This window comes from Scyliorhinus canicula, chromosome 20, assembly GCF_902713615.1.
Source record: "Scyliorhinus canicula chromosome 20, sScyCan1.1, whole genome shotgun sequence".
In the NCBI taxonomy this organism is placed as follows: Eukaryota; Metazoa; Chordata; class Chondrichthyes; order Carcharhiniformes; family Scyliorhinidae; genus Scyliorhinus; species Scyliorhinus canicula.
This window is the reverse complement of record NC_052165.1, coordinates 26,828,955-26,856,292: the sequence shown is the minus strand read 5'-3', so window position 1 is coordinate 26,856,292 and position 27,338 is coordinate 26,828,955. Positions and strand designations below refer to the sequence as shown.

General features: G+C 45.6%; 1 protein-coding gene across 1 annotated transcript in view; it reads left to right on the top strand.

The window, feature by feature from the left end:
* LOC119954981 (protein kinase C-binding protein NELL2-like) overlaps positions 1–26,745 on the top strand; it is a 320,987-nt gene extending 294,242 nt beyond the window's left edge. Inside the window, exons 18-20 of the mRNA XM_038780757.1 lie at positions 14,041–14,217; positions 21,582–21,806; positions 26,196–26,745. Of these exons, the coding sequence (XP_038636685.1) occupies positions 14,041–14,217; positions 21,582–21,806; positions 26,196–26,246 (453 nt within the window). The 3' untranslated portion in view covers positions 26,247–26,745. The remainder of the gene's footprint in view (positions 1–14,040; positions 14,218–21,581; positions 21,807–26,195) is intronic.
* The last annotated feature ends 593 nt before the right edge of the window (positions 26,746–27,338 follow it).

Below are 27,338 nucleotides of genomic sequence, written 5' to 3'. Positions count from 1 at the left end.
ACTGAGCTCAGGAGGATCTTCTTCACCCAAATAGTTGTGAATCTATGGAATTCCATGTCCAGTGAAGCCGTTGAGGCTCCTTCATTGAATGTTTTCAAGATAAAGATAGATCGTTTTTTTTTTAAGAATAAAGGAATAAAGGGTTATGGTGCTCGGGCGGGAAAGTGGAGCTGAGTCCACAAAACATCAGCCGTGATTTCATTGAATGATGGAGCAGGCTCGAAGGGCCAGATGGCCTACTCCTGTTCCTAGTTCTTATGTTCTTATGTATTTTGACTCAGCGACAGTGAAGGAACTGTCAGGGTAGTGAGTGACTTAGAGGGGAACCTCCAGGTGGTGGGGTTCCCAGGTATCCATTGCTCTTGTCCTTCTAGATGGTAGTGGTCATGGGTTTGGTGAATGCTGTTTAAGGAACCTTGCTGACTTCCTGCAGTGCATCTTGTAGATGGTACACACAGCTGCCACTGTTTATCAGTGGTGGAGAGTTTGAATGTTTGTGGAAGGGGGGATAATTAAGCGGGCTGCTTTGTCCTAGATGGTGTCGAGCTTCTTGAGTGTTGTTGGAGCTGCACTCATCCAGGCAAGTGGAGAGTATTCCATCACACTCCTGACTTGTGCCTTGTAGATGGTGGATAGACTTTTGGGGATCGGGAGATGAGTCACTCACCGTAGGATTCCTAACCTTTGACCTGCTCTGATAGTCACTAGTAATATGGCTAGTCTAGTTCAGTTTCTGATCAGTGGTAACTCCCAGGATGTTGATTGTGGGGGATTCAGCGATGGTAATGCTGTTGAATGTCAGTGTTATGAAAGGTGCTACATAAATGCGCGTTTCTTTGTTTTGCTTTTGCCTCATCAACATGCACACACACACACACCACAGGGGTGGGGCTTATTGTGTGTGCCCCTCCATCCCCTGCTATTAAACCATTGGCTGCAAACCAACCAACTTTTAATAAAAGTGGTTAGCACTGCTGCCTCACAGCGCCAGACCAAGGTTCAATTCCGGCCTTCGGTGTCCATGTGGAATTTGTACGTTCTTCCAGTGTCTGCGTGGGTTTCCTCCGAATGCTCTGATTTCCTCCCACGGTCTAAAGATGTGCAAGTGAGGTGGATTGGCCATGCTAAATTACCCCTAAGTGTCCAAGAATTTGTAGGTTAGGTGGGGTTACAGGGAAAGGGGAAGGGAGTGGGCCTTGGTAGGGTGCTCTTTCAGAGGGTCATTGCAAACTCGATGGGCCGAATGGCCTCCTTCTGCACTGTAGGTCTATACTGATAACATGCCGAGGGTGATCTTAACAAGCAGAGAGTGGGACTCCCATGCCTTGGTGGAAGGATGTTCTGGCCTCGAGAGCTGCCACCCAATCAGCTCTTGCAATTCCAGTAGCTCCAGGACTCAGTAGTGGTTGTTGCTGAGATCGCATGCAGTTCCATGAAGAGGTGTAATGGACACCTGACCCAGGCATGTCCTGAGCTTTTCGGGTGGGCAAATAGAAACATAGAAATTAGGAGCAGAAATAGGCAATTTAGCCCTTTGAGCCTGTTCTGCCATTCAATCAGATCATGGCTGATCTCTGCCTGGTCTCAAATCTACCTCCCGTCCTATTCCCCACATTTCTTTAACCCTCTGTGATTAGTTCCTCCTCATCTCGGTTTTAAATCTACTGCCTCTGAACCTATATCTGTGACCTCTCGTTCTAGGGGAAGGATTGGGAACCCTGAGGAGGAGGCAAGCAGCAGGTTTTGTAGACCAGATCAGGAGTCAAAAAGGGCAGGAACAATTTTAGGGTGTCACCGATGCACACAGGGCACCCCCTCCCCCCCCCCCCCCCCCCCCAAAAGGAAGAACCCATCCTACCTTCCCACCCTTTCACCAACTTTGGTGGAAAAAAATATCCTTCCCACTCTCACCCAACTTCCATTACTCAGCATGCTAAGGCAGTGGAGATGGAGTGAGGTTCTTAAGTAGTCATTATTTGACCATTTAAATGTTTCAATAGGTCACAAGGCAAGTGGGCTAGTGGGTGCCTTACCCCTGTCCTCACCTCATGTTATGGGGTTTGGGGTGGGCAGAAAACCAGTGGGCTACCCATTCATCGTATTTTACGTGCCAACCTCCCACCCCCAAATATATGCCTGGTAGGTAGGGTCAGGACATAAACTCCAGCCCATCAACCCACACACACATATACAGAAATGTATACCGCAAAATCTCTCCCGTCATTGTACTGTCCGCGACTAAGGATTCTAATCAGTGTCATTCTCCACAATAGACCCTGGTCCTGGGTGATGGGAGAGGGGTTTATATGGCAGCAATGAATTGAGATTCACCAAGTGGCATTTGACTGTAGCAATATAATGAATTTTCTCTTCCTTGTTATTCTCTGAACCACATGTAACTTCAGGTGAACACATCAAACGCAAGACCTCTCGATGGCCTTGATGGAAGTGATGTAGTGTAGCTTAACTATTCATGAGTAGCATGCCCTCTCCAAACAGAATTATTCCAGGAACAGTGAATGGTTTCCATATTATACATCAGATGGACAGCCTAAAAATCCAGCCTAAAAGGATTCCAAAAGCAATACATCTCCAGGGATAGAAGACACGAAGAAGAAATCTTATGTGGGGCTAACAGTTATTACGGGGCAATCACTAGAAAATAAATAATACAGTAAGTAACGAGTTGATTGAACACGTACACCTAAGCCCTCAAGAAGGAGCAGGACTATATTGGGAAGAAGAATAAATGGGCTGGATTCTCCGCATCCCGACGCCAAAATTGCAGCCGGCGGTGGGCGGAGAATCCATTTTCCCACAAGTAATCAGGACCAGTGTCGCTTCCCCGATTCTGAGGGCCCTGAAAAGCGTATTTGGAGAGTACGCTGCGCCGCCATTCTCCACCCCCTGACCGGCTGAAGTACCAACGGCGTGGATCTAAAGTGGTCCAGCCGGTCGGGATACCCGCCTGGCGGCTGCGCACTCAGTCCGCGGCCACCCTGGTTGGGGACGAGCCTTATAAGCGGCCGGGAAATGTTTGTGCGGGCGGACAAGGTCAGGCGCGTGACTGATCGGAGGTTTTATTTTAGGGTCCAGCTCCACGATCCGAGTCCGCCATGGAGCACGGTACGGCCGCTGGAAGCCGCCGCCTTGCGCATGCGCAGCCTCTGACCCAGAAGTGTGGGGGCCCGTATCTGCAGCAAAAGCTGCTAGATCTACGCTGGGTCCCTGCTAGCCCCCTGTAGGACTAGGAATTTGTGGCCCACAGTTTTGACGCCCGCGTGGGGACATTGTCCCAATAACGGAGAATCCAGCCCCAAAGCGTTGATTATAGGAATTTTAACAGAATGTCAAAGAGAAACGGCAGCACGGTAGCACAAGTGGATAGCACTGTGGCTTCACAGCGCCAGGGTCCCAGGTTTGATTCCCCGCTCGGTCACTGTCTGTGCGGAGTCTGCACTTTCTTCCCGTGTCTGCGTGGGTTTCCTCCGGGTGCTCCAGTTTCCTCCCACAGTCCAAAGACGTGCAGGTTAGGTGGATTGGCCATGCTAAATTGCCCTTAGTGTCCAAAATTGCCCTTAGTCTCCAAAAAGGTTAAGAGGGGTAATTGGGTTACGGGGTTTGGGTGGAAGTGTGGGCTTAAGTGGGTCGGTGCAGATTCGATGGGCCGAATGGCTTCCTTCTACACTGTATGTTCTATGTAAAACCAAATGATGAAGATACATAGGGGCCAAAATTTTACAGTGCCATTAATAGGTGCAAAATGATTGGTACACTGAACTCGCACATCTGAAGAGAGAAAGCCTCAGGCCTCGTTGGAATAAATTGGATAAGCCTCAGGGGCCAGTCGGATAACATTAGAGTCCATCATGGGTATATTCAAGATCCAGACCCAACATGCTTCATCCCTGCGAGTGCGGGTGGCAGAAACTCACAGTATTAATGTGAAGACAGGAAGAGGCAGTATAAACTAAAAAGAAAACCTTTGGGCAGAAATTTCTGGAAAACTTGCACAAGGCCCTCGTTTTCATTTTGATATGAGACCTGAGCCCATTGTAGGTGGACACCAAGCCCAGAAAATATAGCGTCAACCTGAACGCCCATGCAAAATGGGTTTGACTATTGTTCTACTAACTTAATTATTGCTGTGTCAATTTGCTGGCTGTAAAACTAATTTAACAGCACTGGATTTAGGTCCCAGCTATCTTTACAGCTGGGAGTATGTTATAAAAATAAATGGGATTTTATACAGTTGGATATTGGCTAGAAAAGCAATTGTACTGAATTCATACAAGGCATTGGTGAGAGAAAATTCATTAAAATAATACCATGAATCATAGAATTTACAGTACAGAAGGAGGCTAGTCAGCCCATCAAGTCTGCACCTACTCTTGGAAAGAGCACCCTACCCAAGCCCACACCTCCACCCTATCCCCATAACCCAGTTACCCAACCCAACACTAAGGGCAATTTTGGACACTAAGGACAATTTATCATGGCCAATCCACCTAACCTGCACATCTTTGGACTGTGGGAGGAAACCGGAGCACCCGGAGGAAACCCACCCAGAGACGGAGAGAACGTGCAGACTCCACACAGGCAGTGACCCAAGCCGGGAATCCAACCTGGGATCCTGGAGCTGTGAAGCAATTGTGCTAACCACTGTGCTACTGTGCTGCCCTACCATGAATGAGAGGTTATAGTTATTTAAAAAAGGCTTAAATATTTGACTTTTCACTGGACTATTGATAGTTTACGGGAGAGTCCACTTGTGATTTTCAAAATTATGTAAGGCTTGAAGAGGGTGAATGGTGGCGTGTCTGTTGGCAAATCAATAGCAAGAGGATGACTTTGAATTATCACTGGAAAATGAAGGTGGAACTTAAAGGGCTGGATTCTCTATTTCAGCAGCTAAGTGTCGTCTTGAACGGAGAATTCCTGGGCCTTTTACGATGCCAAAATTAGGCCGAACCCTGACTGATTCCGGCACTGGTGATGGGCTAGCAGCAATGCCGGGTAAAACTCCCGGCTCCCGTGACAAAAAAGGCCTGATCCGCAGCGGTCGAGCCGTACAACGTGGCGCCGGCCGTGCGGCGACCCAACCTTTCAAATACGGCCCCACAGGCCACCCCCTGGCTACCCCTCACCAGTCCCCCCCAGCCCTCGCGAAAGCCCCCCCGCCCTGGCCAGCGGCACTGAACGCATTCCGCGGCCTCCATTCTGATTTGCCAACCACTCAGAGCACAGGTCAACCGCGTGGCCGAGAACTCGGCCCATTGGTGGGGCGGGCAATTTTAGGGGGAGTACCTTCCGATGACGCACCAACACCGTTCCAACGGCGTTCGGCGCGTGACGCGATGACACCTTTCGGAGTGGGCGGAGACTCGAAAACCGGCGTCAAACGGGCGCCGCCCCCATTTGGACATCGGAAGGGATTCTCCGCCCAATTGCCGATTACAATATCAGCGTCGGGCAGCGGAGAATCCCACCCATTATCTTTTTCACAAGTGGATTATCAGTTAACTTCAATACTGACTGATGCTAGGAACTAAAAAGTATAATGTCAGACATGCTGCCCATGACTGAAGTATGAATATAATGTAATACTTATCATAAGTGAGCGTATGTAAACTTCATCAATATTAAATAATTGCCTTGGGGAAAAATTGTCAGAGTTGTGGGAGGAGAGGGATGATTTCCTAACTCCACTTCGACATTAGTGAACATACCACTGCTTCCATTTCTGTTCTGTTGAGAGGCTCCCAATTTGAAACGGGACCACTGTTTTTCTCTCTCACGTCTGACATGCTGCTTTTCACAGTAACTTCATACTTGTGACAATAAAACGTTATTATTCTTATTATGCTGAGTATTTTCACCATCTTCGGTTCTCATCCAGTTGCTCCATTGCAAAGCCCGCATTGATTTCTGTGGTTGTTACAATATAGCGGCACACCTCTATTACCCATGTCCAATTATACATTCTCTTAATTAACCACTAGATCTTCCACTCGGCAAAGTATTTTGTGAGGCATCACCTCGTCGCACAATCCCCTCCAACTATCCCCTCAAGAACAAGATAAATCACCCCTGAGACTAAGGAGAGATTAACATTCAATCAAAGTTATTGGTGCTGTACTTGTCTATATTCCCCATGCCTTGATTATATTAGTATTTATGGATGGGTATCTTATTGCACATTTGAGTATTTTTGTGAATGTGTAAATTAAAGTGTGAGTTTGTTCTCCTGCTCCACCATTCTTTTTGGTCCTTAGTCCACGCACTAGCTTTACATGTTTCAATTTCATGACCTTCAAAGTTTAAGGGCTGTTTTGCGTACTGATATCGCCGATTTAAGTTTTATTAGTGGAATTCAGGAAGGGAAAGCCGCTAAAGGAGAATCATGGAGCAGAGTGGATTTAGATTTCAACAGAATCGTGACAGAGCGACAGTGGGGTTTGAGCCAAAGGCCAGCAAGAGAGGGAGGGGGGAAATTTACCCAGACTTGAACGAGGAAAACAACAGACGGGATATTCCACCCCCCCCCCCCCACTGCAGCGTGTTTTGCAGCAGTAGAAGCGGCCTGCCATTGGCCGGGGGTGGGACCTTCTGGTCCTGCCATTGTCAATGAGATTTCCCATTGTTCGCACTCTCTCACCGCAGTGGGGGGGGGGGGGGGGGGGGTTGGCGGGGGGGTGCTGTCCTCGCATGGGCTGGAAGACCCCACCGATTGGAAGACCCCACCAATGAAGGTCTTTTCTTAAAATGGAATATATATTGGGGAAAAGTCCTGGACTTGTTTTCCAGATTTAAATGCCATTCAAATGAAAGAAAGACTTGCATTTATATAAAACCTGTCTCGACCATCTGAGATCTCAAAATGCTCGACAGGCAATTAAATAGTCTTTGAAATGTACCCACTGTGGTAGAATAGGAAATCTGGCAGGCAATGTGTGTTCAACAAATTCCTACAAATAGCAATGCAATAATGACAAGATAATCTGTTGTTGACGATGTCGATTGAGGGATAAATATTGGTCAGTCCCTCAGTAATAACTTCCCCCTGCTCTTCTTTCAAATTGTGCCGGGGATCTTTTATACCAGGCCTTGGATGACAGGCCTTGTTTTAACAGATCATCTGAAAGACCGGACCTCCATCAGTGCAGTTCTCCCTAAGTACTACTGCACTGGAATGTCAGCCTTGATTTATATGTTTGAGACCTCTAATAGGACTTGATTCCGAATCATGAGATTCAGAGACAAGCAGACTATGATCTGAGCCACATAAGGGATGTAAGATCTCACTTTTGACAGTTGAAGATGTTGATGACTACCCAACGCTTTTACTGCACAAAATCAAATTGAATCTCCCTATAACAAGTTATATTTATATTGCATCTTTAATGTAATAAACAGGTGTTTCACAGGAGGGTTATGCCTCTCGTTACCAAGAGACTTGATCGCAACCACCTTGTGGCTGGTCTTCATATTCTTTCCTCTACAAACTTGAGGTCATTCAAATTAAGTTGCCTGTATCTTAACTTGCGACAAAACCCAATTCCCCAATCATCCCTATGCTTGCTAACTTACGTAGACATCCAATCAAGCAACGTCTTGACTTGAGAATTCTCATCTTTAGTTTCAATTCCCTGTCCCTGCAACCTCCTCCAGCCCTACAATCCTCCCAGATAGCTGCGCTCCTCCGATTCTGGAAACTTCACAGAATCACAGAATAATACAATGAAGATGCCCTTTGGCCCATCGCGTCTGCACCGACGCATGAAAAACACCTGATCTACCAACCTAATCCCATTTGCCAGTACTTGGCTCATAGCTTTGAATGTTATGACGTGCCAAGTGCTCATCCAGGTACTTTTTAAAGGATGTGAGGCAACCTGCCTCTACAACCCTTCCAGGCAGTGCATTAAAGACTGTCACCACCCTCTGGGTGAAAATGTTTTCCCTCAAATCCCCCTTAAACCTCCTCTGTGAAATTGTGTCCCCTTGACCCTTCAGCTAAGTAGAACAGCTGCTCCCTATCCACCTCTGCCCATGCCCCTCATAATCTTGTACACCTCGATTGGGTCGCTCCTCAGTCTTCCCTGCTCCAGCAAAAACGATCTAAGCCTATCCAACCTTTCTTCATAATTAAGTGTTCCATCCTAGACAACATTCTGATGAATTGCCTCTGCACCCGCTCCAGTGCAATCACACCTTTCCTATAAAGTGGCGACCAAAATTGCGCACAATACTCCAGCCGTGGCCTCACCAATGTTCTGTACAACTCCAACATGACCTCCCTGCTTTTGTAATTTATGCCTTGATTGATAAAGACAAGTGTCCTGTATGTCTTTTTCACCGCCCTATTAACCTGCCCTTCTGCCTTCAGAGATCTATGGACAAACATGCCAGGGTCCCTTTGTTGCTCGGAACCGGAACTTCCCAGTGTCATGTCAGATAATAATAATAATTTTTATTGTCACAAGTAGGCTTACATTAACGCTGCAATGAAGTTACTGTGAAAATCCCCGAGTCGCCACATTCCGGCACATATTCGGGTACACTGAGGGAGAATTCAGAATGTCCAATTCACCTAACAAGTAGGTCTTTCGGGACTTTTGGGAGGAAACCGGAGCGCCGGATACCCACGCAGACATAGTGAGAACGTGCATACTACTCACAGAAAGTGACCCAAGCTGGGAATCGAACCCGGGTCCCTGGCGCTGCGAAGCAACGGTGCTAACCACTGTGCTACCGTGCCACCCACAAAAGTCAACCACTGATACAAACTGAAGATACTTACATTTTCCACTTTGGTAGCTTTTACCATTGATGTTGTGCCACGGAGCTTTGAATTGATGTAATTAACAGTCTAATAACTTGTGTCCTGAAAACAACAGATTGCAACTTTTATTGAATGTGAGCTCATTTTGGCATGTGTTTAAAAGAGTTTTAACACTCTTACTGTTTATCACAGATTGGTAGAAGATTATGCATTCAGCGGATGTTACAATCTAATTAGGAAAGGACAATAATACAGGCTTTTCTTTTCATCTGAATAACAGAGTCATTGGTAATAATCGTACTGCATTCATGGTTTGTCCTGGAATTCACAGTGCAATTTAAAACCTGCAGGGGATGCATTTTATTTTCAATTATTTTCATAATTTTCAGACATACTCATACATTCATATTTAGAAATTATTTTGATTTATAATAAAGAGAGAAGCAGTTTAAGCGACACTACCTGTTACTTTTGACGTTTTTAGGTTAGAGCCCAAGGAGAAGAAAAGCTGGTTGCCAAGGGCAATCATTTTCCATTTTCTACGTGAGAAGTTTGAAGGGAAATCTAATTGAAATGTTTAAAATTTTAAATGCTTAGAGGGTGGCAACAGAGAAACTATTTCCTCTTATCAGGGATTCTGGATCAAGGGAATATATGGGGGTGATTCTCCCATAAAGAAACAAAGTCCCCGAGCGAGCGCGTTTAGCCACATGTTTCCCGGCACTCGCAGTGCCGAGACATTCATGGCTATTCAACGCGGCTCACATTGAATAAGGGACCTGAAAGGGGAATGCACAACCAAGGCTGCACATAGCCCCTCGTATTGTACAATGGGGAGCACCATTCGGTGGAACGCTCCATTGTAGCGAGAGGTCGGGATGCCATTTTAAAATGGTGTCGCCATCTCCGAGGCCCCCGAAACAATCTCCAAACAGCCACCCCGCCCCCACCCCCAGCCCGAACGTACTAGGAGAGATTCCAAGCCGCACCTCCCCCCAACACATCGGGCAAACACAGCCCGATTGCGCATGCAAACAAATGCCAGATTGGCACCTTGGCAGTGCCAACCTGGCATCACACATGTCAGCCAGCAGTGCCATCTTGGCACCTTGGCAGTGCCAGGCTGACAGCTAAGGTGCCAGTCTGGGACTGCCAGGGTACCCAGCTGGCACTGCCAGGGTGCCAGGCTGGCATTGCCAGAGTGTCCAAATGCCACTAGCAGTGCAAGCGCACCACCCTGCCCAAAGGGCTTGCAACTTAGTGCCTGCAATCCCCAGCGAGACTCCCATAAGTGCCATTCCATCTGGTCCTCGCTTATAGGGACTAGTGCTGAACGGCACTTACCCGAGGGCTCTAAGACAAAGCGGTTGAATGTTGAACAAAACATGGAGGAAGCACTGAGGGTATGAGGGTAGCAAGGGGTGTAGAATGTACTCTGATGGGGGACTTCAATGCCCATCACCAAGATTGTCTCGGTAGCACCACTACTGATCGAGCTGGCCAAGTCCTAAAGAGCATAACTGCTAGACTGGGACTGTGGCAGGTGATGATGGAACCAACAAGAGGGAAAAACATACTTGACTTCATCCTCACCAACCTGCCTGCCACAGGTGCATCTGTCCATGACAGTATCGGCAGGAGTGACCACAGTCCTTGTGGAGACAAAGTTCCATCTTCACATTGAGGATACCCTCCATCGTGGTGTGTGACACTACCATCGTGCTAAATGGGATAGACTTCAAACAGATCTAGCAGCTCAAACCTTGGCACCCATGAGGCGCTGTGGGCCATCAGCAGCAGCAGAATTGTACTCAGCCACAATCTGTAACCTCATGGCCTGGCATATCCCTCACTCTACCATTACCACCAAACCAGAGGATCAACCCTGGTTCAAGAGTGCAGGGGAGCATGTCAGGAGCAACACCAGGGATACCTAAAAATGAGTATCAGGCTGGTGAAGCTGTATGCCAAACAGCATAACAAACAAGTAATAGGCTAAGTGATCCCACAGCCAACGTATCAGACCTAAGCTCTTCAGTCCTGTCACATCTAACCGTGAATGGTGGTGGACAATTAAACAACTCACTGGAGGAGGAGGCTCCACTATTATCCCCATCCTTAAAGATCAAACAGCTCAGCACATCTGTGTAAAAGTTGAGGCTGACGATTTTGCAACAATCTTCAGCAAGAAGCTCAGTTTGGTTTCTGCCAGGGTCACTTAAGTCCTAACCTCATTACAGCCTTTTTTCAAGCATGGACAAAAGAGCCGAATGCCAGAGGTGAGAGTGACTTCTCTTGACATCAAGGCTACATTTGACCGGGTATGGCAGCAAGGAGCGCTAGCTAAACATCCACTGCTTGGAGTCATAACTGGCACAAAAGAAGCTAGTTGTGGTGATTTGAGGTTAATCATCTCAGTTCCAGGACATCACTGCAGGAGTTCATCTGGGTAGTGTGCTAGGCCCAACTGTCTACAGTTGCTTTGTCAATCATAAGATCAGATGTGGGGATTTTCGCTAATGACCGCACAATGTTCAGTATCATTTTCGACTCCTCAGAGACTGAAGCAGTCCATGTCCAAATACAGCCAGACCTGGACAATATCCAGGCTTAGGATGACAAGTGGCAAGTAATATTCATGCTGTAAATGTGCCAGGCAATACACAACAAGAGAGGATTTAACTATCGCCACTTGACATTCAATGGCATTGCTGAATCTCCTATTATCAACATCCTGGGTGTCACCATTGACCAGAAACTGAACTGAACTAACCATATAAATACAGTGGTTACCAGAGCCAGTCAGAGGCTAGGAATCCTGTGATGTGTAACTCACCTCCTGACTCCTCAAAGCTTGTCCACGATCTCCAAGGCACAAGTCGGGAGTGTGATGGAATACTCTCCACCTGCCTGGATGAGTGCAGTTTCAGCAACACTCAAGAAGTTCAACACCATCCAGGACAAAACAGCCCACTTGTTTGGCACCCCTTCCACAAACATTCAGGGCAGAATTCTCCGCAGGGGGCCGAATTCGTGAATGCCGGCATGAACTCGGCCGAGGTTCACGATGGCCTCGGAGCTCGCTCCCCGCACCTAATTCACCCCCACCCGGGGGGCTAGGAGCGGGCCTCCGTCTTTCTCGGCAGCGACCTCGTCGCGCCGAGAATGTGAAGTCATCCGCGCATGCGCGGGTTGCCGGTTCCAACCCACACATGCGCAGATGACTTCATCGCGCAGACGGCACGAACCCGCGCATGCGCGGTGGCGCTCTTTCTCCTCAGCCGCCTGGCAAGATGTGGCAGCTTGATCTTGCCGGGCGGCGGAGGGGAAAGAGTGCGTCCGTTTTGGACGCTGGCCCGATGATCGGTGGGTACCGATCGCGGGCCTGTCCCCACCCGAGCACAGTCGTGGTGCTCCCATCCCAATCGGGCCCCTAGATGCCCCAAACGGGCATCTAGCGCCCGTTTCACGAATGCAGCGACCAGGTGTGTTTGCCGCCGTCGTGAAACGGGTGTGAAGGGCCGACCGCTCGGCCCATCGGGCTTGGAGAATCGGCGTTCGCCGTCTAAAACGGCGAGCACCGATTTTTCCGAGCGAGGGGGGGGGGGGGGGAATCGTGGAGGGGCACCAGGGGGGCGTAACAAATGTCGGAGGGCCCTCCCGCGATTCTCCCAGGCCGCGTGGGGAGCGGAGAATTGAAGGCTCAGTTTCTACACCAGCGACAAACAGTGGCTGCCGTGTGTACCATCTACAAGATGCACTGCAGGAACTCATCAGGGTTTCTTAGGTGGCACTGTCCAAACCCACAGACACTACCATCTAGAAGGACAAGAGCAGCAGATACATGGGAGCCCAACCACCTGGAGGCTCCCCTCAAAGTGACTCATCATCCTGAGTTGAAATACGTCATTGTTCCTTCACTGTCACTGGCTCAAAAAGTTGGAACGGCCTCCTCAATGGCACAGTGGGTGGACCTACACCTCGGGGACTGCGGTGGTTCAAAAAGGCAACTCACTACCACCTTCTGAAGGGCAATTAGGGATAGCCAGTGACACCCACATCCCATAAATGAATAAAAAAAACCTTCTCCACCTCAACAAGCTTCCAACACCTCTGAGGCCAGTTCTGGCCTCCTGCACATTCCTGAATGTAATCACTCCACCATTGATGGCCATGCCCTTAACTGCTAAGAACCTAAGCTTTGAAATTCCTCCATGAACCTCTCCAAAATTCAAACTTGCCCTCCCCCTTTAGAATATTCCTTAAAAGCTGAATTTTTGACCAAGCTTTTGGTCATCTGTCCTAGCATTGCCTAACCTGGCATCAAATGTTGATAACATTTCTCTGAAGTGCTTTGGGCTATGTTAAAGGCACTCTAAAAATGTAACCTCTTTTTGTTGGTCTGGAGTTCAGGAGGAAAATGATCCTAAGGTAGAGATCAACTATGATCCAACTGAATAGGAAGGAGCTTAAAGGTCTGACTGCCCTACACTTGTCCTTGACTTCCCAAGGAAGTGACTGATAGGCAACAGTTAGTTCTATCAGTTGGGATGTTTTGCATAAGCAAAATAACATCGAGAAAGTAATCGTCCTTACGCTGCAAAATTCTCATTTCCTGGATGCTGGTTGTTGATGAAGAAACCTGTGTCGCTTTATTATACATGTTCCCTATGTACCTACATTTTCCCATTCAAAATGAGTATGAATGGCAGTGAACAGGCAAACCGTAGAGAAATGATTGGGCAACGGAGAGGTGGGAGCAGAATTAATTATAGATTGAAAGAAAGATAATTCAGGGTCTATTTAATGTTATACATACAAGAGTGGTAATTGTAGAGGTTTAGAGATGGAAGCCAATATCAATTTCTCTTCAAACTCCCCTATTGCAATTGGACTAGCTGTGGTAGTTCTCAGTTTGTCTGCCGCCTCCAGCACCAGATGCCGCTTTTTTGTGGGAAAATGATGGCAGAACTACTGCTGTGTCACTGGAGTGCATTACTTGTTGGACAATATCATAGAGGCACAGGGAGAGACTGGAGAAACGTGTGATCCACCCGTTCTAGTTCTGCTGATCTGAAGCAAGAATCCACAAAAAGGGGAAAAAAATAATTTAAAAACTGATGTTAAATGATGCGCGGTTGGCGAAGACTGTAAGGAAGGTGCCCATGAAATCATGCCTTCTAATTGAATTTGATCAACCATAATACCAATAATAATATCTGCTCCACCAACTTATTGTTTTCATTCCGTAATAGACTGGCTTGGTGTTGTGTCGAAGAATGGTCTGTGACTGTGAAAACCCAACCGTGGATCTTTTCTGTTGTCCTGAGTGTGACCCACGGCTAACCAGTCAATGCCTGAATCAAAAAGGAGATGTGACCTATAAAAGCGGAGACACTTGGGTGCAAGACTGTCAACAGTGCCACTGTGTGGTAAGCCATGATTTGTTAAGACGGGTCACTTGCTCCACTTCAACGTAAATATACAGTCAATCCCATTAAATGTAACACAATGATATATCAGGTTTGCACGTAGCCCAAAGGAAGCGAGTACGTGCAAACTGTTCCCAAATACTGTGTAGAAAATCAACTAAATTCATAAATCATTGAAAAGGATAACTTGAATAGTGTACGACAAATAGGAGAAAGCAGCTGATATTGCACAAAGTTAAGTGATGGGATACCTTTTGTAGTCTTCTTTAAAAATATAATAGACATTAGAAGTCATGCTTTCACACTATTTTTGTGCACTTGCCTAAACATTTTCCCCATCGCTGTTTATCAAAGTCATTATTATACAAGGACATACAAACAAGGTTATAATTTTGCTTTCAACACAAAGTTGAGACATAATGGTCTGAAAGCAGTGCCCAAAGGACATGAATCGGAGGTTTAAAAACACCAACAATGCTGACACCTTCTTCTGAAGCCTCAGTTGTAAAAATTTCAGGATTTGGCATGCGCTGACTAAGATTCCTTTCCTCCCGAAGCTGAATATCCATCAGACATCACAAGCTGATTATTATTGTTGGAGTTGACTGGGGGGGGGGGGTTACAGCGGGGGTGGATGACACCGACCCACCGGAACAATGAGTGCAAGCCTGCTGTTGGGGTTCATTCCCTCTTCTCCACCTTTATCGTGTAAAGTTACTGTGACGGCTTGATGAAGGGGTAACCCGATGTAAAAGAGGATCAATCGTTGGAACCACTAACTGTCAACAGTACCAACTTTATTCCTCAGTATAACCTGTGGTGTGTAAGGCAAAGCTAGTCTTGTATTTTTTGTGTTTGTTGGTTCCTCAAACAGTTTACACCTGAATCCTGTATGCAGCCACATATCTCATTCTAAGCAATGCAATCCGAGAAAAAAAGAAAGAAAATATGTTAAGAATCCACCATAATATTTATTGGTCAGGCATTCTGAAGGCATTGGCGTGAGGTGCCAATTTAATTTGACATGTTTTCTGGTAACTATCAAACTATCAAATCGGAAAAACCCGTCTACAGCGCTTGGTAGCATCACTGGATGAAAATTGGAATAGAACCATTTTTGTTGCTGACCTTGGAAAGTGATATACTGAGAAGCAGGAGTTGTACGCTTCACTGGTATAATAATAAACAATCTGCATGTTATCAGAGGACGTAGCTCCTGTGGCACAGTGGTTAGCACTGATGCCTCCCGGCACCAAGGTCCCAGGTTCGATCCCGGCCCTGGGTCATTGTCCGTGTGGAGTTTGCACATTCCCCCCGTGTCTACGTGAGTCTCACCCCCACAACCCAAAAGATGTGCAGGTTAGGTGGATTGGCCACGCTAATTTGCCCCTCAATTGGAATTTAAAAAAAAAAAATTGGATACTCTAAATCAGAGGAAACAGCAGCCTAGAAATTCCCGATGAGAACAAGTCTGACATTCGACCATAATTTCCAGACACAGTCTGTTGAAGTCCACATATTAGAAATGCCACCCATTTGGGGATGGGATGTTTTGTGTTCTTGCAGGATTTAAACAGCTGTAACAGTTTGAAGGGGAAAGCAACGGGATTGGGAAAAGAATGGCTGAGAATGAATGCAGAATGGCTGCCAGGGAGACTCCTCCTTTGTTCTCAGATGGACTATTGGAAATATTGCTGCAAGAAGTTAGACAATGAAGAACAACGCTGAAAATTGCTGCAAGACCTCAAGGAGAATTGCCCAAAGACCGTGGCAGAATATTGGCAGCTAGGGCAGCACACTTGAGTCCCCTGCGGAACCTATGGGAGAAAGGGTACCAGATTAGGCTGCTTACAGCAGCAAAAGAGTTTATCTTGCAGTAGGTACATCTCAAGTCTTAACTGTTTTAAGATGAATGCTACGACACTTTGCTGCCATAGCCATATCACCTTGGAGAAAAACAGCTGTAGGGATATGAGCTCATACTTCATGCAATGTTAACAAGAGGAAGTAATGAATTATATGATACACGTGCTCCACCTTTGCTTTCATTAAAATGATAACACTATGTAGGCAGGGGCCAGGACTTTCCTCAGGCGGAAAGGATTCTGGAGCTTAAAGTCTTGCTCGTGGTGCCAATGCCACGGAGACAGCCATTGCCACTGAGGGGTAGCTTTGTGGGCTAAAGAGTGTGTGAAAAGTAGAGGAGCTCCATGGGGCCTGCCAGGAGTCGCCAGTGTTTACCTGGTGGTTTCACCTTGTGGCAAAGGATCTCCCCGTCGAGAGTAAAATGCCTTTAGGAGCAGGAAGAGACATTTGATTGGCCAATTGAGTCAACCGTTGATCCTCTTCATGGCCTGTTATGATGCCCATGAATAGCAAAATAGCAGCAATGGCCGAAGCCTTCGCACACTGTTTTTCCAGCCTTCCCATCTCTGAGCCCAATCCAGAAGGCCCTGTAAAATTCAACCCATTGTTTTGTAGAAGTTTGGAATAAGCTTTTATTGGGTTATATGACTGGGAAGCTGGTGAGTTGTGTGAGCCAGAGGAAGTTCTGAATATGATCACATATTACTGGAGGAAGGAGGAAGGTGTCGGCTGATGTGTTAAATTAGTTCGCAAATATTGAGTTGAAGAAAAGCCTTTCAGTAGGAGTCTGACGTGAATGCCTGACAGTTATAAACAGGTTGGCCTCCTCACGCTGCTCAACTGTTGATCCTCTTAATGTCTGTAAGGACCCTACTGGTTTCTCCATGACGAGGCTTCTTTGTAAGTTATAATTATGAAGAACATAACACACGACCATGGTCTTTAAGATCTAGCCAAACAACACAAGCACCTCAGAGCAATCTAGTCAACTGAAGTGCACAGTCAACATATCAGTTTGTACTCTGGTGCGTGAATATACCTCAATATGATGATGTTCATGTCCTGGAATCAAATACGTGGCTTCAGAGGATTGCTTGGACTCTCAGAATTATCCACTCCGAAAGAAGTGAAATAACTTTCTCTGCCAAACAAAACTTTCATACCCTGCTTGCTGGATAGCTGATTGGTTGTTGTTACATATGTCCTTTTATTAACCTAAAATGACCTGATTGCATAAATATTAAGGGTGATCATGAATTTAATCAGAGACTGGTAGTGTATTACCTATTGCAGAAATAATCTGTTGGCCGATTTGCAACACGCAACATAACTCATTGATTTTTATTTGGTAAATCAAATTCATCACAGGCACTTCTGAGGCAAACGTATATTCGGGTCTGGAAAGCGGGGCCATTGGTGGTGGCGGGTGAGCGCTGTATGCCTCATGTGCTCTCTCGCCACTCTCGCATTCTGTGTTCCTCTATTTGCTTTTGCAGAAAGCAAATGGACAGGAGAATTCCTGATGGGAAACTAATTGTGTCAAATGTGAAAGGGTTGTGGGACATGACTGGCTATCCCAATGCAAATGGCACAAAAAACGTTATAACAACATCAAAAAAAAACTTTTGAAAAAGTTTCAATAATGAGCTTTATACTGTTGCTACTTAAGGTGACACTAGACTTCTCCAGGGCATCTAGCAAATGGGCACCCATTTTAAATAGATGAGGATGGAAAGCAGCACAAATAAGGTCAAGAAAAAAAGTCTATTTCTGTCATGACATATTTCATTTCATTCAAAATGGGCAGGTACTTGTTGCTTCCAGCAGAAGAGATAGTGTGAATTGGGGAAAGATTATCATCATAGAATTTACAGTGCAGAAGGAGGCCATTTGGCCCATCGAGTCTGCACCGGCTCTTGGAAAGAGCACCCTACCCAAGGTCAACACCTCCACCCTATCCCCATAACCCAGTAACCCCACCCAACACTGAGGGCAATTTTGGACACTAAGGCCAATTTATCATGGCCAATACACCTAACCTGCACATCTTTGGACTGTGGGAGGAAACCGGAGCACCCGGAGGAAACCCACGCACACACGGGGAGGATGTACAGACTCCGCACAGACAGTGACCCAAGCCGGAATCGAACCTGGGACCCTGGAGCTGTGAAGCAATTGTGCTATCCACAAAGCTACCGTGCTATGATATAGCTCCTCACAATCTTCCCCTTCTTCCTTTCCACCTGATTCATATCAACTAATAAGGATGAAGGAATGGAGAAACCCATGTTTCAATTAATGACGCAGTAAAAACACTTCTTAAATGCATCACATAATAAAACATAATAACACAGCAAGGATAATTTATTGCTGGGGGAGAGAAAATGAATAATAGCAAATTGGCTCCCCCTTTTATACCCTAGCCTTTGGAACAGAACATCTGCTGTTTAATTCGGTCTCATCTGCAGGATATATAAAAGCTAGGATATACAAGGGCAGCATTTCACTCAATTGATTTCAAATGGATACAAAATTTAGATAGCTTCAGAAAACTAGTATTTTAAGGATCCCTGACATAATATACTTGTTGGTGCGTATGGCAGCACATTGGCTGAGAGCATTGTTTTATGCACATAGATGCCAATAACTCACCCTTGTTCTACCACAGTCTAAATTGTGTAATTCAGACCCATGTTCCAGACACAAGAAACAAATTGTAAAACTGGAGATCCAGCTTATTATTTTCTGAGTCCTGTGACTTCCTTGGGGACACATGCTAATCAGAATTTGACAGAAATATTTAATAAAGTTGCAATTCCAGTTTAATATTAAAGTTATTTGACCTTAAAATGAGTAGATTTTGATTTGGATTCATTCATTCAGTGCTGTACGGTGCTGAAACAAGGGGCCGGAAGAAATTGATCCTCAGACCTTATGAGCATTGGTCATATATCCAGAGTTATTTCGTCCAAGTAAAAGCATCAGGGTTGGACGACCTACCTTGTCAACAGTAGTACTCAACTGAGTCACAAGGTTGAGGTGGGGGAAGCAAATCAGAGCAGAAGGAGAAAGGGGAGCATGGGTCCTCCTGACTCTCTTCAGTGATGAATGTAAGAAATTGTTACATTTTATATTTTTTTGCAGTAATGTTATTAAAACCTGGGTTTTTGTTTTAATAAATTTAGAGTATCCAATTCTATTTTTTTTCAAGTAAAGGGCAATTTAACGGGGACAATCCACCTAATCTGCACATCTTTGGGTTGTGAGGGTGAAACCCACACAGACACGGGGAGAATGTGCAAACTCCATACGAACAGTGGCCCGGAGCTGGAATTGAATCCGAGTCCTCGACGCCATGAGGCAGCAGTGCTAACCATTGTGGCACTGTACCACCCCAAAACCTGGGTTAAGATACATACAGACAGCATGACTGCTAGAGCTGTGGTTAAGGTGTTGTAAAACAGATAATCATTGATTTGCAGGCAAAGTGTTCTGCTAATAGATTTTGAAAACTATTTATGTGTTTACAGATATCTAGCTAACGGAATATTGTTTATGTTTGAAGGACCCCTATTGTGTTTAGTACTGGCTGAACAGGTCATGGGATATCCTGTGCAAGGACACAGAAGAATGCCTTATGCTTTGGGTACAGATGATGTAAATAAGGGGAGGAGCTGGGTCTGTCTGAATAGTTAGTTCTTCCTTGGATTTTAATCTGAACAGAGGTGTTTCAGTTTTGGTCATCTCTACAAATATCCTACACAGAGAAAAGCAAGTAAAAACCAGGGGTGGAATTCTCCGACCCCCCCGCGTCAGGAAATCGCCCTGGGCCGGCATAAATCCCGCCCCCGCCGTGGCCGGAATTCTCCCACCCAGGAATCGGAGGGAGCGGGAATCACACCGCGCTGATTGGCGTGCCCCCCACGGCGATTCTCCGGCCAGCGATGGGCTGAGGTCCCGCCGCTGACAGGCCAATCCCGCCGATGTGGTTTAAACCACCTCTGGTGCCGGCGGGATTGGCGGCGCGAGCGAGCCCCCGAGGTCCTGGGGGGGCACGGGGCGATAGGACCCCGGGGGGTGCCCCCACGGTGGCCTGGCCCCCGATCGGGGCCCACCGATCGGCGGGCGGGCCAGTGCCGTGGGAGCACTCTTTTTCTTCCGCCGCTGCCACGGCCTCCACCATGGCGGAGACGGAAGAGACCCCCCCTACCGCGCATGCGCCGGTGGTGACATCAGCGACTGCTGACGCACCGACGCGTGCGCAAACTGGCGAAGGCCTTTCGGCCAGCCCCGACACCGGGCGGCGGGCATCAAAGGCCGTTGGCACCGGTTTTCGCGTCAGTCGGCGTGGCGCCAACCACTCCGGCGCGGGCCTAGCCCCTAAAGGTGCGGAGAATTCCGCACCTTTGGGGAGGCCCGACGCCGGAGTGGTTGGCGCCACTCCGCTACGCCAGGACCCCCTGCCCCGCCGGGTAGGGGAGAATCCCGGCCCTGGTTGTTAACTTTATTCTTGAGTGTTATTTGAACTATATTGCTTTGCTTAATTGGAATATAGTGGCAGGTTTAGGAAGTAAGTTAAAATTTCTTCTTTAAGAACTGTTACAATTGTTAATTATTCAGCTATTCCGCTGTTGTTAATATAGTAAGTTCTGTGTTCAAATAATAGCTTATTTCAACATAAAAGATACCTATTGGTTTATCACTCTAGTGGTGCAGTAACATTTCCTCACAGTTTTACAAATTGCAAATAGTCAGGTACTCATCCAGGATCCTAAACGTGTCTTTAAATAAAGAAGAACTCTCGGAGCTGCTGTAGAATTCATGAGCAAGGGAGACCAAATGCATGCACTCTCACCCAACTAATTTATCAACAGGGCCCTTCAACATGCATTACCCTTTAAATGTACGCATTAGAACCCCTAACATCTGTTTTGGGAATTCACCAGGGATGTCTTTAAAAAAAAAACACTCCGCAAATTTAGCCATGAGTCCAACACCTACCCATATTGAACTTTGATCATTCAGTTGTTCAACAGAAATATTTGGTGCACGTTTTATGCCCGAAAAGCAGGTGCATAAATCCAAATTTCTACCCCAGAGACTTTTAATTCCTAAAAACTGTGTAAAAAGCTATTCAATAGGCAGCATGCATGATTCCCCATTTTTAACATAAACTCCATCAATCCAAATGGAGCAAAACATTTAAACCAACTAAATCACATACAATATTTAAGTACATTGATTCCTGTCTGTGTGTATACTTGTTGTACGTTGTGTTTTTTCATTGATTACATTGAAAATATATAATTCCAATTCAGTTCTATCATAAGCCACACATTTCCCACATGTTTCACATGCTCATGAGATGTGACCAAAGGCACTAAATATTTGAATATGTAATGAAGTGATGTGTATACGTTTCAAAGTGTTGCTTCATATTTACTCTGCTTGCTTGTACAGTGACTTAGATTCTTGCTCTATGTCATTTGCTTTTTCAGCAAGGTGAGGTTGACTGCTGGCCTCTGCTGTGCCCAGAAGCTGATTGTGAATTTAGCATGATCCTTGAGGGTGAATGCTGCCCGCAGTGCATCGCAGATCCTTGCCAAGCCAACAAAATCCGCAATGATATCACCAAGACTTGCACAGATGAGCTTAATTTGGTCCGCTTTACAGGATCATCATGGATAAAGCATGGCACAGAATGTACTCTCTGCCAGTGCAAGGTAAGGATCAGCTGTAACTCTGGCTCCAGAACTGTAATATTCCACTGAAGAGGCAGCACGGTGGCACAGTGGGTTAGCCCTGTTGCCTCACGGCGCCGAGGTCCCAGGTTCGATCAAAGCTCTGGGTCACTGTCCGTGTGGAGTTTGCCCATTCTCCTCGTGCTTGCGTGGGTTTCGCCTCCACAAACCAAAAAGATGTACAGGGTAGGTGGATTGGCCACGCTAAATTGCCCCTTAATTGGAAAAAATGAATTGGGTACTCTAAAATTAGTTTTTTTTTAAATTTCACCGAAGGGAAAGACTTGTATTTATTTTTTTTAATGCTTTTTTTAAATTAAGGGCCAATTTAGTATGGCCAGTCCACCTAGCCTGCACATCTTTGAATTGTGGGGGACACAGGGGGAATGTGCAAACTCCACACGGACAGTGACCTGGGTCCTCAGCGCCATGAGGCAGCGGTGCTAACCACTGCGTCACCGTGTCACCCGTGACTTGTATTTGTATAGCTTGTTTCATAAACCGCTGTATGCCTAATTATCATAAAATCCCTACAGTGCAGAAGGAGGCCATCCTTCCCATCAAGTCGTCACCGACCTTCTGAAAGATTACCCTACCTAGGCCCACTCCCCTGCCCTATCCCCGTAACCCCACTTAACCTGCACATCTTTGGACCGTGGGAGGAAACCGGAGCATGCAGAAGAATTTCACACAGCCAAGGGGAGACAGTGAAAATTCCACATAGTCACCCAAGGCTGGAATTGAACGAAGGTTCCTGGCACTATGAAGCAGCAGTGCTAACCACTGTGCCGCTGTGCAGTAACATAGTGGTTAGCACTGTTACTTCACAGCGCCAGCATCCCGGGTTTGTATCCCGGATTGGGTCACTGTCTGTCCGGAGTCTGCACGTTCTCCCCGTATCTGCGTGGGTTTCCTCCGGGTGCTCCGGTTTCCTTCCACAAGTCCCGAAAGACGTGTTGTTAGGTAATTTGTACATTCTGAATTCTCACTCCGTGCACCCGAACACCGGAATGTGGTGACTAGGGGCTTTTCACAGTAACTTCCTTGCAGTGTTAATGTAAGCCTAGGTGTGACAATAAAGATTATTATATTATATGAATGCCCACCTGAATCCCAAATCATTGTTGTAATGTAGGATTTGCAGCCATTTTGCGCATAGCAAGCTCCCACACACAATGACAAAATATTGCCAGAATGTTTTTATTCATTGAATGTGGATGACCTGGCTGGGCCAGCCCAACATTTGTTGCCCCTCCCTAATTGCACTTGAACTGAGGGCATTTATGGATCCGCCTCCCCGATCACCTGGCTTTAATGGCATTGGTTGACGGATAAATATTGGCTCAGTTACGGGGGGGGGGGACTGGGATTACCCAGCTCTTTTCAAAATAGTGCCAAACAAGATCTCAGTTTAATGTTGCATCCAAAAGGTGGAAAATAAAGAGAAAGGTTGTTATCTTAAATACAACCAGGGGCTGGTTTAGCTCACTCGGCTACATCACTGGCTTTTAAAGCAGACCAAGCAGGCCAGCAGCACGGTTCGATTCCCATACCGGCCTCCCTGGACAGGCGCTGGAATGTGGCGACTCGGGGCTTTTCACAGTAACTTCATTGTAGCCTACTCGTGACAATAAGCGATTTTCATTTCATTTTCATTCAATAGATCCCTCAGTATTTCAAAACACAGATTTCAGAAGGCAAAGTACATTTTCCAGTCATGTTTTACTAATCTGATACATCCCAAGGCATTTGTCAACAGATAGACCAATATCTCCTTGTAACCCTATCAAACATAGATCAAATCAGACTCTTAGCTGATACATGCAAGATGAAAATATTTTAATTTTACTGAGCCACCGAGATGTGAATACAGAAGAATGGTTAGCCAGGACTAATTACAAGATAGTATTCTTTGAGGCCAGGGCTCTGGCAGGTTATGAGTAGCAGCTTGTAACTACCAGCTGAACAATGGATTACATTACAGGCTTCAAATCACTTCCAATTGTCAACTGATTTGCATAATATACAGTATGAAGAGCATGGAGGCAGACAGCAGTTCTATTCTCTTTTTGCTACTAATAGGCTTCATGACGGAACAATATATGTCATTCTTCTGTAATGATATCCTCACTATACTTGTTGAACAATTTTCAAATAAGAGATCAATGATGACTAAAAAATAACACCAATAGTTTGTGTTCTAAATAGATAAAAAAGCTCCCCACAGTTTTTAGATCCGTTTAACGATTATTTTTTCCTCAGCAATATTCTTAACATGTTTCTTCTTAAATAGTATGTAGTTTTAATTTAGAGCATAGCTTTAATTTCAGGCTCTGCAGATAAATAGTTTGCAATTGATTACTTAGTTACACAAATGCAATTAACTATTTATGGACTTGTAATTGAGTCAGTGAGTAAGGGCATGATGTAGTTCTACGGATGCAGTATGCTTGTTTTCTCTCTCCATATGATAGGCAAACTGTGAGAATGGATTTCTTTCTCCCAGTCTGCTGGTTAAATGATGAGACCTGAAATTCCTTCGGTATGATGCAACTATAATTTAGACCAATACATTAAAACACAGAATTAACTAGGCCATTGCATCATTTGCAATAATTTAATGTTTCGGAATATGTAATTAATCATCTCTTTAATTGCCAGGAATACCTGTTTGTAAGCTAATTGGCTGGCACATGTACATCTGAGTGTGCTTAATAAATCGCAGTTAAAATGATTTCGAGATAAACAAATCATTTTTCTCGTTATCGGATACATGGAATTGACTCCCCCAGAAAATCAGCTAGTGCTGTTTTCATTCCTTCTGAAAGAAGCTGATAAGTATCTTATTAGGAGTAAGATTGACAGTTACAGCAACAAGAAAAGAAAGGGACTGTCAAATGCACAATAAAATACTATGGTTTTTGGTACTGTTGGGACTACGGAAATGTCAACCCTGAAATAAAAACAGCCAAAGTTGAATAATGAAGGTGTACGGCTCAGTTGCCTTTAGGGTTTGAAAAATTATGCAGAACTTTGTCAGCAGATTAAATAAGTGGAGCAGAGTCCATGATAGAACATCTTGTATGGTTTGCAAAAGGACTAAACCTGATTTCTGTGTTAAAACAATACCATGTTGTAATCACTAGTGGGTAGTTTTCCACACTGAATACGGACATGAAATACTCAGTGATACAACTCTTAAGGCATGGTATTTAAGAATTTCCTAATATTCATCCGACAACTAGTTTGCACAAGAGAACATTTTAATTCTATATTTAGGACACAACTCTGTTCAAACTTAGCAAAGATTTTTGATAGCACTGATAATTTATTGACCCGATTCACAGCCTTGTTGTTCTAATTGACACTGAGATAAGCTTCTGTTTACATAGTTGCCCCTGCCCAGCTAGTCTGCTCATCTCTCCCTTGGTTTCCTCTAGACTTGACTATTTCAAACTTCTCGGCCAGAATCCCATCTTCATCTGTGCGGCCCAATTCCTAACTCGCAGGACGAGCTATTCGCCCATGCGTTCACTGACATGATTGACCCTTGGTTCCAGCGTTTCCTCAATTTGCAAATTTTTATCTTGATTTTCAAAACTTTCCTTGGCCTCACCCCCCTCTATCTCTATAATCTCTCCAACCCGACAACACTCTAAGATATCAGCACTGTTCCAATTCTGCCCTCTTCAGTATCCCTGCTTTTAATCAACCTATCATCATTGACAGCCATGTCTGCAGCTCAATCCTTAAAGGCCCTAATCTCTTCAATGCCTTCCCTCTACCTCTCTGTACCTCTAACATTGTCTCCTCCTTTAAGATGCACCTGAAAATCTGCCCCTTCGACGAAACGTTTGGTCATCTGTCTGTCTCCTGACGTGGCTCGCTATCAGAGTTTGTCTGGTGTGAAGTGCCTATAATTTCGCAACATTACAGACACCATATAAATACAATTTCTTGTTCTTCATATGCCTGAGTTTAATTCTGTTTAAGATTGATGAATTTATGGGCAACACAGTGGCGCAGTGGGTAGCACTGCTGCCTCACGGCACCGAGATCCCAGGTTCGATCCCGGTTCTGGGTCACTGTCCGTGTGGAGTTTGCACATTCTCCCTGTGTTTGCGTGGGTTTTGCCCCCACAACCCAAAGATGTGCAGGCTAGGTGAAATGGCCACACTAAATTGCCTCTTAATTGGAAAAAAAATTGGGTACTCTAAATTTATTTTAAAAAAGCTAGATGAATTTATATAATTCTGTATTATAACTTTGAAATGAACCTTAGGGCTTTAAATGTGGCAGTCCAAAAGGATGTTGGAACATTGTGACGTTTACTCCATCTCGATCTTACCTACTTCTCTCTTCCTCCTCCAGAATGGTCATGTCTGCTGTTTAGTGGACCCGCAGTGCCTTCAGCAACTCTAAACCGTAAAGCGCTCTACATAACATTTTGTTGTGCCATTTGTATGGAATTCCTGTTTATTCTGCAGGGCAAGAGTTAACATCAGTACAAAGCTCTCTTCAAGAACAACTTTCCTATCAGAAACCAAATTTATACCAAATACAGATTTATGTTCAACCAAAACAGAAGCTGTTATCGTCAAGAGGAAATCACAGTCTAGCAAGGACTGGGAGTGGCTGGAGCTAAATCACATGTGGCCACTTTACAACCAGAGAAGCCGTTTGGAAGCAAGTGCAAACTTGTTAGATTGTATGTGACAAAAAATGTTTCAACAACAAGTTTAGAAAGAATATATGTACAAGCATGACTAGAGAGCAAGGATCTCAATGCAAGGGAAGTCATGTGATGTATTTTTTCTGTTATTTGTTTGGATTGTTGTTTGCCGGTTCCAATGATTGCTGACTTGCTTGTCTTAGTGCAAATACGTCAAATTTAAATTAAAACAATTTTCATTCAAAATTACTTCTCTCTTTTCTTCAATTTAACATGATAGTAGCACTTTAATTTTGAGAAATATGGTGCAGGCTGATAGTCCGTGGCTGAAATTTTGTCAACACGGAGAGGGCCCAGATGATAGGCCAGGAAAGCTGGGGTAACACTGTTTCAGCCGTTTGTGGGACGCTGGGCCACATTTCTCAGCCGCCTGACCACGAGCACCTACCTCTTGCCCGTCCCCATTGAGTTGCCAATCAGTCAGAGGACTGGCAACTCAATAGTGCCATCAGAAGTGCTAGTACCTATCAGCGACTTCACCATGAGAGGTTGCCAGAGCCAGAAAGCAGGCTGCAGTGAGGGGAAGGTGGAGTGGGGCAGGCATTGGTGGTGGTGGGGTGGGTGGCCACTGCTGCTGGGAGTCCCCACCTTGGGCCAAAGACTGTTCGATAAGGAACAGGGTGGCCACTGGAAGGACAATTACAGGAAACAGGTGGGCACACCACTAATTCCACGTCTCTCACCATCCAGACTTGGAATTAGATTACCATTCCCTCATTGTCGCTAGGACACAATCCTGAAGTAACTCCCTCCCTAATCGCACAGTGGGATCTAGACAGTTT